Raw genomic sequence first — 11,540 nt, forward strand, 5'->3', positions numbered from 1 at the left:
AACCGGGACCCATGGGGGGCATACGTCCCAGTCCGTGAGCCCAGGGGGCCGGCCGGGGCCTCGTGGGCATTGGTCCCGGTTCGTCTGGACCCATTTGTCCCGGTTCCTGGCACAAACCGGAACCAATGGGCCTCGCTCCTGGCCCACATACATTTGTCCTGGTTCGTGGCTCGAACCGGGACAGAAGGGGGGGGGGCTTTAGTCCCGGTTCGAGCCACGAACCGGGACAAATGAGTTGCCTATATACCCCATCGCCGCAGCAGAGCACTCCACAGTGCTCTATTTTTTCTGGCTGGCGAGGGGAGGGCATTTAGGTGCTCTAGCTCACCTCCTGTGCACATGAGGTGTTCGATGAAATGCCCGAGCCACACTAGTTAAGCTTTCTCCTCTCGAAGCTCGACCTCCAAACTCCATTTTCCCCGAGATTTGCATAGGTTTAGCGGTCCGTCACGTCTTGTCCCCGTCTTCACCGCCGTCGATCGCCCGCACCGATCTCGTCGCCGGCACCACCGTGGTGAGCCTCTTGTTCTTATCTTCTTTCTGAAAGAAAAGAATTCTTACTTTAGATAGATACTTGTCTAATTTTCTTGCTTTTTTTATTGCTTGTCAATGAGAACTATGTATGTACATTGGTTTTAATGTGATGATGAACTTCTACTAATTTGGTCACTTATCTATCCATGATATTCTGTAATGGTTTTTGACACACTTAATTATCTATAATGCACGCAGATGAACCGTCAATGGATGTATGGTGACAGACACACCTTCGAGTACGTTAAGGGCGTGCATAATTCTCTCGAAGTGGCTGAGGCAAACAAGCAGAATGGTTTTATGTGCTGTCCATGCCCTATATGTGGGAATACGGAGTCTTACTCTGACCGGAAAATCCTTCACAGCCACCTGCTTCATAAGTGTTTCATGCCACACTATAATGTTTGGACCAAACACGGAGAAATAGGGGTTATGATGGAAGATAGCGAAGAAGAAGAGGACGATGACAACTATGTGCCCCCTGAATACGGTGATGCTGCAACGGGGGAAGCTGCTGAAGATCAAGAGGAACCAGACGATGTGCCCGATGATGATGATCTCTGCCGGGTCATTGTTGATGCAAGGACACAGTGCGAAAGTCAAAAGGAGAAGCTGAAGTTCGATCGCATGTTAGAGGATCACAAAAAAGGGTTGTACCCCAATTGCGAAGATGGCAACACAAAGCTCGGTACCGTACTGGAATTGCTACAGTGGAAATCAGAGAATGCTGCGCTTGACAAAGGATTTGAGAAGCTACTGAAAATATTGAAGAAGAAGCTTCCAAAGGATAACGAATTGCCCGACAATACGTATGAAACAAAGAAGGTTGTATGCCGTCTAGGATTGGAGGTGCAGAAGATACATGCATGCCCTAATGACTGCATCCTCTACCGCCGTGCGTACGAGGATTTGAACCCATGCCCGGTATGCGGTGCATTGCGGTATAAGATCAGACGAGATGACCCTGGTGATGTTGACGGCGAGCCCCCCAGGAAGAGGGTTCCTGCGAAGGTGATGTGGTATGCTCCTATAATACCACGGTTGAAACGTCTGTTCAGAAACGAAGAGCATGCCAAGTTGATGCGATGGCACAGAGAGGACCGTAAGAAAGACGAGAAGTTGAGAGCACCCGCTGATGGGTCGTAGTGGAGAAAAATCGAGAGAAAGTACTGGGCTGAGTTTGCAGGTGACCCAAGGAACGTATGGTTCGGTTTAAGCGCAGATGGCATTAATCCTTTTGGGGAGCAGGGCAGCAATCACAGCACCTGGCCCGTGACTCTATGTATGTATAACCTTCCTCCTTGGATGTGCATGAAGCGGAAATTCATTATAATGCCAGTTCTCATCCAAGGCCCTAAGCAACCCGGCAACGACATTGATGTGTATCTAAGGCCATTAGTTGAAGAACTTTTATAGCTGTGGAGTGGAAACGGTGTACGTGTGTGGGATGAGCACAAACAGGAGGAATTTAACCTGCACGCGTTGCTGTTTGTAACCATCAACGATTGGCCCGCTCTCAGTAACCTTTCAAGACAGACAAACAAGGGATACCATGCATGCACGCACTGTTTAGCTGACACCGAAAGTATATACCTGGACAAATGCAGGAAGAATGTGTACCTGGGCCATCGTCGATTTCTTCCGACCAACCATCAATGTCGAAAAAAAGGCTAGCATTTCAAAGGCGAGGCAGATCACCTGAAGAAGCCCGCCATGCGTAACGGTGATCATGTACTTGCTATGGTCAATGATTTACACGTAATCTTTGGAAAGGGTCCTGGCGGACTATCAGTTCCGAATGACGCTGAGGGACGCGCACCCATGTGGAAGAAGAAATCTATATTTTGGGACCTACCCAACTGGAAAGACTTAGAGGTCCGCTCTTCAATCGTCGTGATGCACGTGACGAAGAACCTTTGCGTGAACCTGCTAGGCTTCTTGGGCGTGTATGGGAAGACAAAAGATACACCGGAGGCATGGGAGGACCTGCAAAGTTTCACGAAAAAGATGGCATGCCTCCAAAGAAGTATGAAGGTCCTGCCAGCTATGCTCTTACCAAAGAAGAGAAGGAAATCTTCTTTAAATGCCTGCTCAGTATGAAGGTCCCATCTGGCTTCTCGTCGAATATAAAGGGAATAATAAATATTCCAGAGAGAAAGTTCTAGAACTTAAAGTCTCATGACTGCCACGTCATTATGATGCAATTGCTGCTACCTCTTGAGCACTGCATTGGTTTTCCCTTCAAGAGGAAAGGGTGATGCAGCAAAGTAGCGTAAGTATTTCCCTCAGTTTTTGAGAACCAAGGTATCAATCCAGTAGGAGGCCACGCTCAAGTCCCACGCACCTACACAAACAAATAAAAACCTCGCAACCAACGCGATAAAGGGGTTGTCAATCCCTTCACGGTCACTTACGAGAGTGAGATCTGATAGCAGATATGATATGATTATATTTTTGGTATTTTTATAATAAAGAGAAATAAAGATGCAAAGTAAAATAAACGGCAATAGAAATAGCTAAGTATTGTAAGATTAATATGATGGAAAATAGACCCGGGGGCCATAGGTTTCACTAGTGGCTTCTCTCAAGATAGCATAAGTATTACGATGGGTGGACAAATTACTGTCGAGCAATTGATAGAATTGAGCATAGTTATGAGAATATCTAGGTATGATCATGTATATAGGCATCACGTCCGTGACAAGTAGACCGACTCCTGCCTGCATCTACTACTATTACTTCAGACATCGACCGCTATCCAGCTTGCATCTAGAGTATTAAGTTCATAAGAACAGAGTAATGCTTTAAGTAAGATGACATGATGTAGAGGGATAAACTCATGCAATATGATATAAACCCCATCTTTTTATCCTCGATGGCAACAATACAATACGTGTCATTTCCCTTACTGTCACTGGGATCGAGCACCACAAGATTGAAGCCAAAGCTAAGCACTTCTCCCATTGCAAGAAAGATCAATCTAGTAGGCCAAACCAAACTGATAATTCGAAGAGACTTGCAAAGATAACCAATCATACATAAAAGAATTCAGAGGAGATTCAAATATTGTTCATAGATAAACTTGATCATAAACCCACAATTCATCGGTCTCGACAAACACACCGCAAAAGAAGATTACATCGAATAGATCTCCAAGAGAATCGAGGAGAACCTTGTATTGAGATCCAAAGAGAGAGAAGAAGCCATCTAGCTAATAACTATGGACCCGAAGGTCTGAGGTAAACTACTCACACATCATCGGAGAGGCTACGGTGTTGATGTAGAAGCCCTCCGTGATCAATGCCCCCTCCGGCAGGACGCTGGAAAAGGCCCCAAGATGGGATCTCACGGGTACAGAAGGTTGCGGCGGTGGAATTAGGTTTTCGTGGATGCCTCTGATGGTTTGGGGGTTTGTAGGTATATATAGGAGGAAGAAGTACGTCGGTGGAGCAACGTGGGGCCCATGAGGGTGGAGGGCGCACCTTGGGGGGGGGTAGGCGCGCCCCGTGCCTCGTGATCTCCTCGTTGCTTTCTTCACGTGGACTCCAAGTCCTCTGGATCACGTTTGTTCCGAAAATCACGTTCCTGAAGGTTTCATTCCGTTTGGACTCCGTTTGATATTCTTTTTCTGCGAAACACTGAAATAGGCAAAAAAACAGCAATTTGTGCTAGGCCTCTGGTTAATAGGTTAGTCCCAAAAATAATATAAAAGTGTATAATAAAGCCCAATAAACATCCAAAACAGAATGTAATATAGCATGGAACAATAAAAAATTATAGATACGTTGGAGACGTATCATGCATCCCCAAGCTTAATTCCTGCTCGTCCTCGAGTAGGTAAATGATAAAAATAGAAATTTTGATGTGGAATGCTACTTAGCATAATTTCAATGTAGTTCTTATTATGGCACGAATGTTCAGATTCGATATGATTCAAGATAAAAGTTTAATGTTGACATAAAAGCAATAATACTTCAAGCATACTAACCAAGCAATTATGTCTTATCAAAATAACATAGCCAAAGCAAGATATCCCTACAAAATCATATAGTCTGGCTATGCTCCATCTTCCCCACAGAAAATATTCATATCATGTACAACCCCGATTTTAGCCAAGCAATTGGTTCATACTTTTTAACGCGCTTCAGCCATTTCAACTTTTACGCAATACATGAGCGCAAGCCATGGATATAGCACTATGGTGGAATAAGGTATAATGATAGGGGTTATGTGGGAAGACAAAAAAAAGTCTCACGTGGACGAGACTGCCTGCTTGTGCGAGGGTGGTCTACATTTGTGGGGCATCTCACGTGAATACTGTGTTAAGCATGTCGTTGTTGGGATCACAAAAAGTGGTTGTGACATCTGAGCATGACTAGGATTTGGTGGTTCTTCTCAAGCATGGTCTCAAGCTCCGGGGTGAAAACCCAAGTCTAGCCTTTTTTCTCAGTTATATATGGCACTAGTGATGTTTCTTGTGTCGTTACCTTGTTCAAGGAATTGTTCGGATTTGTTCTGCCTTGTTCTTGAGGGTGAAAAATCATGATCTAGCCTTCGGTGGCTAGATCCGGCACGGCGACACTTCAATGTTGTTCCCTTTCTGAGGGTGTTGCCGTTCAAGAATCTTTCTCGTCCTACTGCTGATGTTAAGAGATGGTCCTTGCAGATAGGGTTACTGATGTTGATTTTGTATCATTATTTTGATCACTTTGGGGTTTTTTCTTTTACTCCACTAGGGCATAACTTCGGTCTTGTTTGACTTTGTTAGTTGCCGGTGTGATTTTTATGTGCGTACGTGTGTTGATGTTGGTTGTGTGCTCATTGTTTTTTAGTCTCCTTGATGCTTAATTTTGAGCTAATAAAAATCCACCCTTTGTCTAGGAAAAACTTCTACTCCCTCTGTTCACCAATATAAAATGTTCTAAAAAAACTGAATTGGATGCACATAAACATGTTTTAGTGTGTTTGTTCACTTATTTTTGTATGTATGTAGTCCATATTAAAATATACGAAATATCGTGTATTTGTGAATAGAGGGAGTACAGTATGCAAATGTGCACTTAGATCAATGTAATGTGAATTATGTTATTACTGTTATGGAAGGAGTAATTCCAAAATGAAATGAAAAAACAAAAAGAAAAATAACTATGTATCGTACTTACAATTTAGGGACTCCTATTTTTGGAACAAAAATCTCCAACTCGGAATTTCTTCCTAAATTTCATGTAAGATGCTTCAAAATATTCGAACGTCATCAAACCTTTGAAACATTATTCGAGAAAAAATGTAAAGAAAAAATAGCATGTGTGGCCAGTATTCACAGGTTAATGACTTATATAATGAGGGATTAATCAATATGTAGAGTAGGATTCGAGCAACAACGACTTGGATAGGTGGCTCATTCCCAGGCCGGGTATTATGTAAAGTATGATCTTGGTATTCATTGGCTGAACATTTTATCCAAAAAAGGAAAGAAACTCAGTGCAGATACAATATGAATTTTATGGATATCATTTCTCCTTTAGACTTTTGTCTACGTTGCAGTGGTCGATCTCTGTCTTGTATTATTATACTACCTAACCGAATGATATACATTGAGACTTCTACATGATTGGTTTCATCCCGGAGTGACTTTCGTGACCAAGCATTGTTAATTCTAACCATTATTACTTAAGCTAACCTAACACATCCTCCCCTAATTATATTTATACATATTTTTCTTTGTTCATGTGCACTGATGAACTAAACATTGTTGTATAGCAAAATTTTGCTTAGTGTTTGCTTGACCAAAGGTCAAATTATCCGGCTGGTACATGTATATGAAAATAAGTTTCCTCTTCCTTCATGTTCAATTGATGGAATTTAGGAATTTTTAACTGAAAAGTAGTAAAACCAAGATGAGAGTCCAGAATGAGCAGAGGGGATAGGTCGGTAAGAGGCTCTCATAGCACATATGCAATAGTACTACATGTTTTTGAGATTCGAACTCGAGTTGAGAATCCAACCTATAATAGCTGAAAACACAATATTCATTAATTTGTGGCTTCACGAATAATCAAACTTCAGAAAACCGAGGGAATAAATTACTAAGCATGCTCAGGAAGTTTTGTGAGACATTGACTGAGTAATGTCAACATACACTTGCCCACACACTGACGTGACATTTTTTTGTTGAGTTTAATATGTCCCACTTCAAATAACATAATCAGGTAAGTGAGGAAGGGAAACATAGTATATTTTAAACATGTCATGTGTATATGCTTGTGCGCTAAAATTAGGAGGCGCTTAGAGTAGGAAGCGCCAAGGACTGCAACAATACATATGAACTTCGTTTCAAGAAGCCAACACATCTCTTTTGGACCGTCTGTAATAAAAACATTGACAAGTTTAGTATCAGAATTGTATTTGGAAATGACCCAATAGATAGTTTCATTTTGAGGGGTTATAAAATCAGTGTGCTGCGCAGGCTACTGATTTCCGATGTGACATTTAGGTCACAAATGGAAGGTTCATTTTAAGGCCAATGCTTTCTCGATCTACTTGTGTGCATGACAAAGTTTGAACGAACTTCTAGCTTATTGTTATACTTTATGTTTATGTACTATATCAATGAGGAAGGAGACAGTGATTTCTATTGTGTAGGAGGTAAGGCACATGCTCAAGTTATCATCACGGACTCAGGTACATTAGTGTGGTGAATATAATCACTGCATGTTTTGGCTTCTCTCTTATATATAAAGCAGGAGGAGAGGGGCAATGAAGTGAGGCGTGCTATGGAATATGACATAATTCAACTTGGTTGACATGAAGTAATAAGCCTATAAATTCTTCAGTGGATCATCTCCTTGCAAGATATTAGAGATTATTTACGCTTAGCGCATGTTTGAGAAACCTGGCGGCCAATATATCACAGAAGTAGGATTGGGAGCTGTTGGGAAATATAACAAAACAGCAAGCATATGTGAACCTCTCTAGTGGGTAAACGCATGCATGGTTACTCCCAACCAGCCCACGGGCCTCTACTTTCTGTGAAGTCTATCTCTTTGCACCATGCATGACCCACCACTTTTTTACCCTATGATCCTCTCAGCTGCTCCCATCTTGTGACAGAGAGATAGGGAGATATCTCATCTCTTAAGAGAGACATGCGAAAGATGGCTAGGCCTGTAGGATCTACCATGACATGATGTCACAACCGCCAGTGCTGACCATCCAGATGGGTAGGCACTTCCACAACACAGGGAGAGGAGGCGCTCCATCCATTCGGATCCAGCATTGGCACCGGTATACGAGCTTGAAGTGTCTAGATCCGGTGGCACCGACAGTCCCACAGCTGGGGAACAACCGGATCCACTTGTAGCTCATGATTGGAGATATCAATCAGCAGCCATTTCGGGGGTCAGCGTTGGTCTGTGCAATATTTATGTTGGTAACCATGTAACATAAAGAATGTAAGCATGTTTCCCTATGGAGTGATTTTAATTATCTAACCTGGTGTACCTTCTCCCGCTATTTTTTTTTCTTCACTTCTCTTAGTAAATAGTAAATTAGAGTCCTTCGATTTATATTCCAGAAGTGTACCCCTCGGACACCCAGTGATAGGGACCTTATCATTTCAGGCTGCCTTTGACAGTCTTGCTGCGGGTTACATAAATGTACCCCCTCAAGGTTGAGAAGCACCATATAACCACCGGGATGCCACCATTGTTCATGTGCCACTTGTCGTACCCAAGCTGCTGGCTCACTGGCATGAAGGGATACCGCTGTGCTGGTTGTTCTGAACATACGGTGCACGCAGCTGCGGCAGCGCCTGTTGTTTGCTGCAACATCAAGTCCAGCCTGTTTCATTTCATCCCTGTGGTGAAACTTGTACATTGTCTAATCCGTTTCAACCTTTTTAAACTTTCATCCTGTAGTTTCTGGCAATATCATGAGTTCAATCAAGGTGCATGCTTTGTTTCATTTCATAACGGATCAAGTTTTGCATGTCCATTTAATTAACCGAGCATATTGTGGATTATATGAGCTACTTCTTTTATGGTGATACCAGCAGACCTTACAATGTAGACATCAAGTATTCTAGGTTAAAGGAAAATCAGAAGTAACACTACCAATGTTTTAAATAGCCGGCTATAGCCCCGCTCTAGCCTCGCTATAGCTTTTTGATCAGGGTGCCGCTAGATGGTACTCATGTACGTTCGATAGTCCGCTAATAGCCGGCTATAGCCTGCTATAGTTGATTTGAAGGACCGTCACTATTTGCCATATCCCGCTATTTAAAACATTGAACACTACCGAACTAAATGTGATTGCCTTTAAATTTCACAGGTTTCCAGGTGAACATAAGTCCAGTTCTATCCCGTTTTATACATCTTAATTATTTTCCTTCTTTCCTACTAGACTGTGAGCAAAATGCAACATGATCGTGAGAAAGGGAATTTCAGGGCCGAGAAACTGAGCTTCGGAAACATGTACAGCTCTTGTTGAGTAATATATGTCACATTATATCACGCTCTTTTTTTATCCAGGCAGGATATTCATGTCCACACTCCAGCAAGCAGTTAATTGCTTATTTTGTACAAACTGGGCGTCACGTCCACGGTCCTCTTCTTTCTTTCAACAAATCTCTCAAGCAGGGATCACTCAGATGTACACTCCCGATATAAACAAGCAGGGGTCACTATCATAAGTCTAGCAAGCGTACTTCTTTGTTCTGCCGTATCAGCTTTATACAATCTGGCCGGCCAATCACATGTGCGCGTCATTTTTATATCATCTGGCCGGACACCACACTCCACGGCAACGCACAAGCCCTTTTCCACAAACAATTTCGTACAAGCACCGTATCTCTTCATCTCCTATTTATACCACCAAGTACCACCCAACAAACCAGACCAAAGTACACAGACTTGCCATCCTAGGTTGCATCTGCCTCTGCAGTACTGTCATTGCAGATCGCTGCCTAACTGAAGATGGCCATCCACAGGGCTTCGCTTCTTGCCGTCCTCTGTTGCATTTGCCTCTGTGGTACTGTCATTGCGGCTCGTGAGTTGAACGGTGACTTGTCGATGGTGGCGAAGCATGAGAACTGGATGGCTCAGTACGACCGTGTGTACAAGGACGCCACTGAGAAGGCATGCCGGTTCGAGGTTTTCAAAGCCAATGTTGAGTTCATTGAAATGTTCAATGCTCAGAATCACAAGTTCTGGCTCGGTGTCAACCAATTCGCTGATATCACCAATGATGAGTTCAAGACAACCAACACAAACAAGCGGTTCAAAGCAAACTCCATCAGAGTTCTTTCTTCCGGGTTCAGTTCTTTCTTCCGGGTTCAGGTATGAGAATTTGAGTCTTGATGCCCTTCCAGCAACGATGGACTGGAGAGCCAAGGGAGCCGTCACTCCTGTCAAGGATCAAGGCCAGTGTGGTAAGTCAAAAAACAATGTGATGCATTGCCTATATGTGGTAATATTTTCTAGTATAACACTATAACAGCACAATTATTTCTAGGCTGTTGTTGGGCATCTTCTGCTGTTGCCGCGACAGAGGGCATTGTAAAACTGAAAACTGGGAAGTTGATCTCACTGTCGGAGCAAGAGTTGGTTGACTGTGATGTTCATGGTGAAGATCAAGGCTGCGAGGGAGGACTCATGGATGATGCCTTCAAATTCATTATCAAGAACGGAGGCCTTACTATGGAGTCCAACTACCCATATATTGCAGCTGACGGCAAGTGCAAGGCTGGATCCAACAGTGCCGCAACCATCACTGGCTTTGAGGATGTGCCTGCCAACAACGAGGGCGCCCTTATGAAGGCGGTGGCAAACCAACCCATGTCTGTAGCTGTGGATGGAGGAGACATGACGTTCCAATTCTACTCTGGTGGGGTCATGACTAGCTAGGTCCTGCGGCACTGACTTGGACCATGGAATTGCAGCCATTGGATATGGAAAGACTAGTGATGGCACAAGCTATTGGTTGATGAAGAATTCACGGGGCACAACTTGGGGCGAAGATGGGTACTTGAGAATAGAGAAAGACATTGCAGACAAGAAGGGCATGTGTGGTCTTGCCATGGAGCCTTCTTACCCCACAAAATAGGATGATCGTCAAATGCCACCTAATCATGCATAATCACACACTACTGCAGAACCGGACTTTAGCGCCGGTTCGTAAGGGCCTTCAGTGCCGGTTCTGCAACCGGCACTAAAGAGTGGAGACTAAAGCCCCCCCCCCTTAGTACCGGTTCATCACGAACCGGCGCTAAAGTGCCACCACGTGGCACGAGCCAGGCCCGGGTGCGTGCAGGACATTAGTACCGGTTGGTAACACCAACCGGTACTAAATGTTTGGGTGTATTTTGGTATTATTTTTTATTTTTCCTTATTTTGTGTTTTCAATTTAATTTAGTGATTATTTTAGTTGTTAAATCATTAGGTGAAAGTACCGCAGATTAGTTTTGACTGGATGCATGTGGATCCTAGCTAAGTGATCAAGTATATGCCATATCCATATTATACTTGATCACCTATAATTAAGTGATCAAGTATAATATGGATATGGCATATACTTGATCACTTAGCTAGGATACATCCAGCTGAAACTAATCTGCGGTTTCTTTTATAAATGATATAATAACTCATCATCCTCATCATCATATTAATATAAAAACTCTTGCATCATATCATCAACAACAGTAAATTAGCTAGCTAAAAATCATCATAGTCGTCATTACCATTGTTTAATCATCATAGTCATTACCGCTATCTAATCAGCACCAACACTAGCTTAAAGAAAAAACATTCACTTGTACCAGAAGCAAAGATATCATCGAGTTCAACATGGTCATCATATTATAAGCGTTCATAACACCACAAAAGCAAATCACCCTTTGAGCTTAAGTTCAGGACGAAGAACACGGACATGAGAGGACAAAAGTACTAAGAGCATGAAGTAGCTAAATCACTCCTGCTGCTCTCTCTCAGGTAAAATAGCATAGAACATGT

At 43.0% G+C, this 11,540-nt stretch overlaps 1 protein-coding gene across 1 annotated transcript; it reads left to right on the forward strand.

The window, feature by feature from the left end:
• The first annotated feature begins 9,506 nt into the window (after positions 1-9,506).
• On the forward strand, positions 9,507-10,635 carry LOC109738162 (senescence-specific cysteine protease SAG39-like). The gene is made up of 4 exons (XM_073509506.1): positions 9,507-9,869; positions 9,902-9,961; positions 10,014-10,416; positions 10,472-10,635. The coding sequence occupies exons 1-4, from the start codon at positions 9,507-9,509 to the stop codon at positions 10,633-10,635; spliced, it is 990 nt and encodes a 329-aa protein (XP_073365607.1).
• The last annotated feature ends 905 nt before the right edge of the window (positions 10,636-11,540 follow it).

This window comes from Aegilops tauschii, chromosome 2 (genome assembly GCF_002575655.3).
Source record: "Aegilops tauschii subsp. strangulata cultivar AL8/78 chromosome 2, Aet v6.0, whole genome shotgun sequence".
NCBI lineage: Eukaryota > Viridiplantae > Streptophyta > Magnoliopsida > Poales > Poaceae > Aegilops > Aegilops tauschii.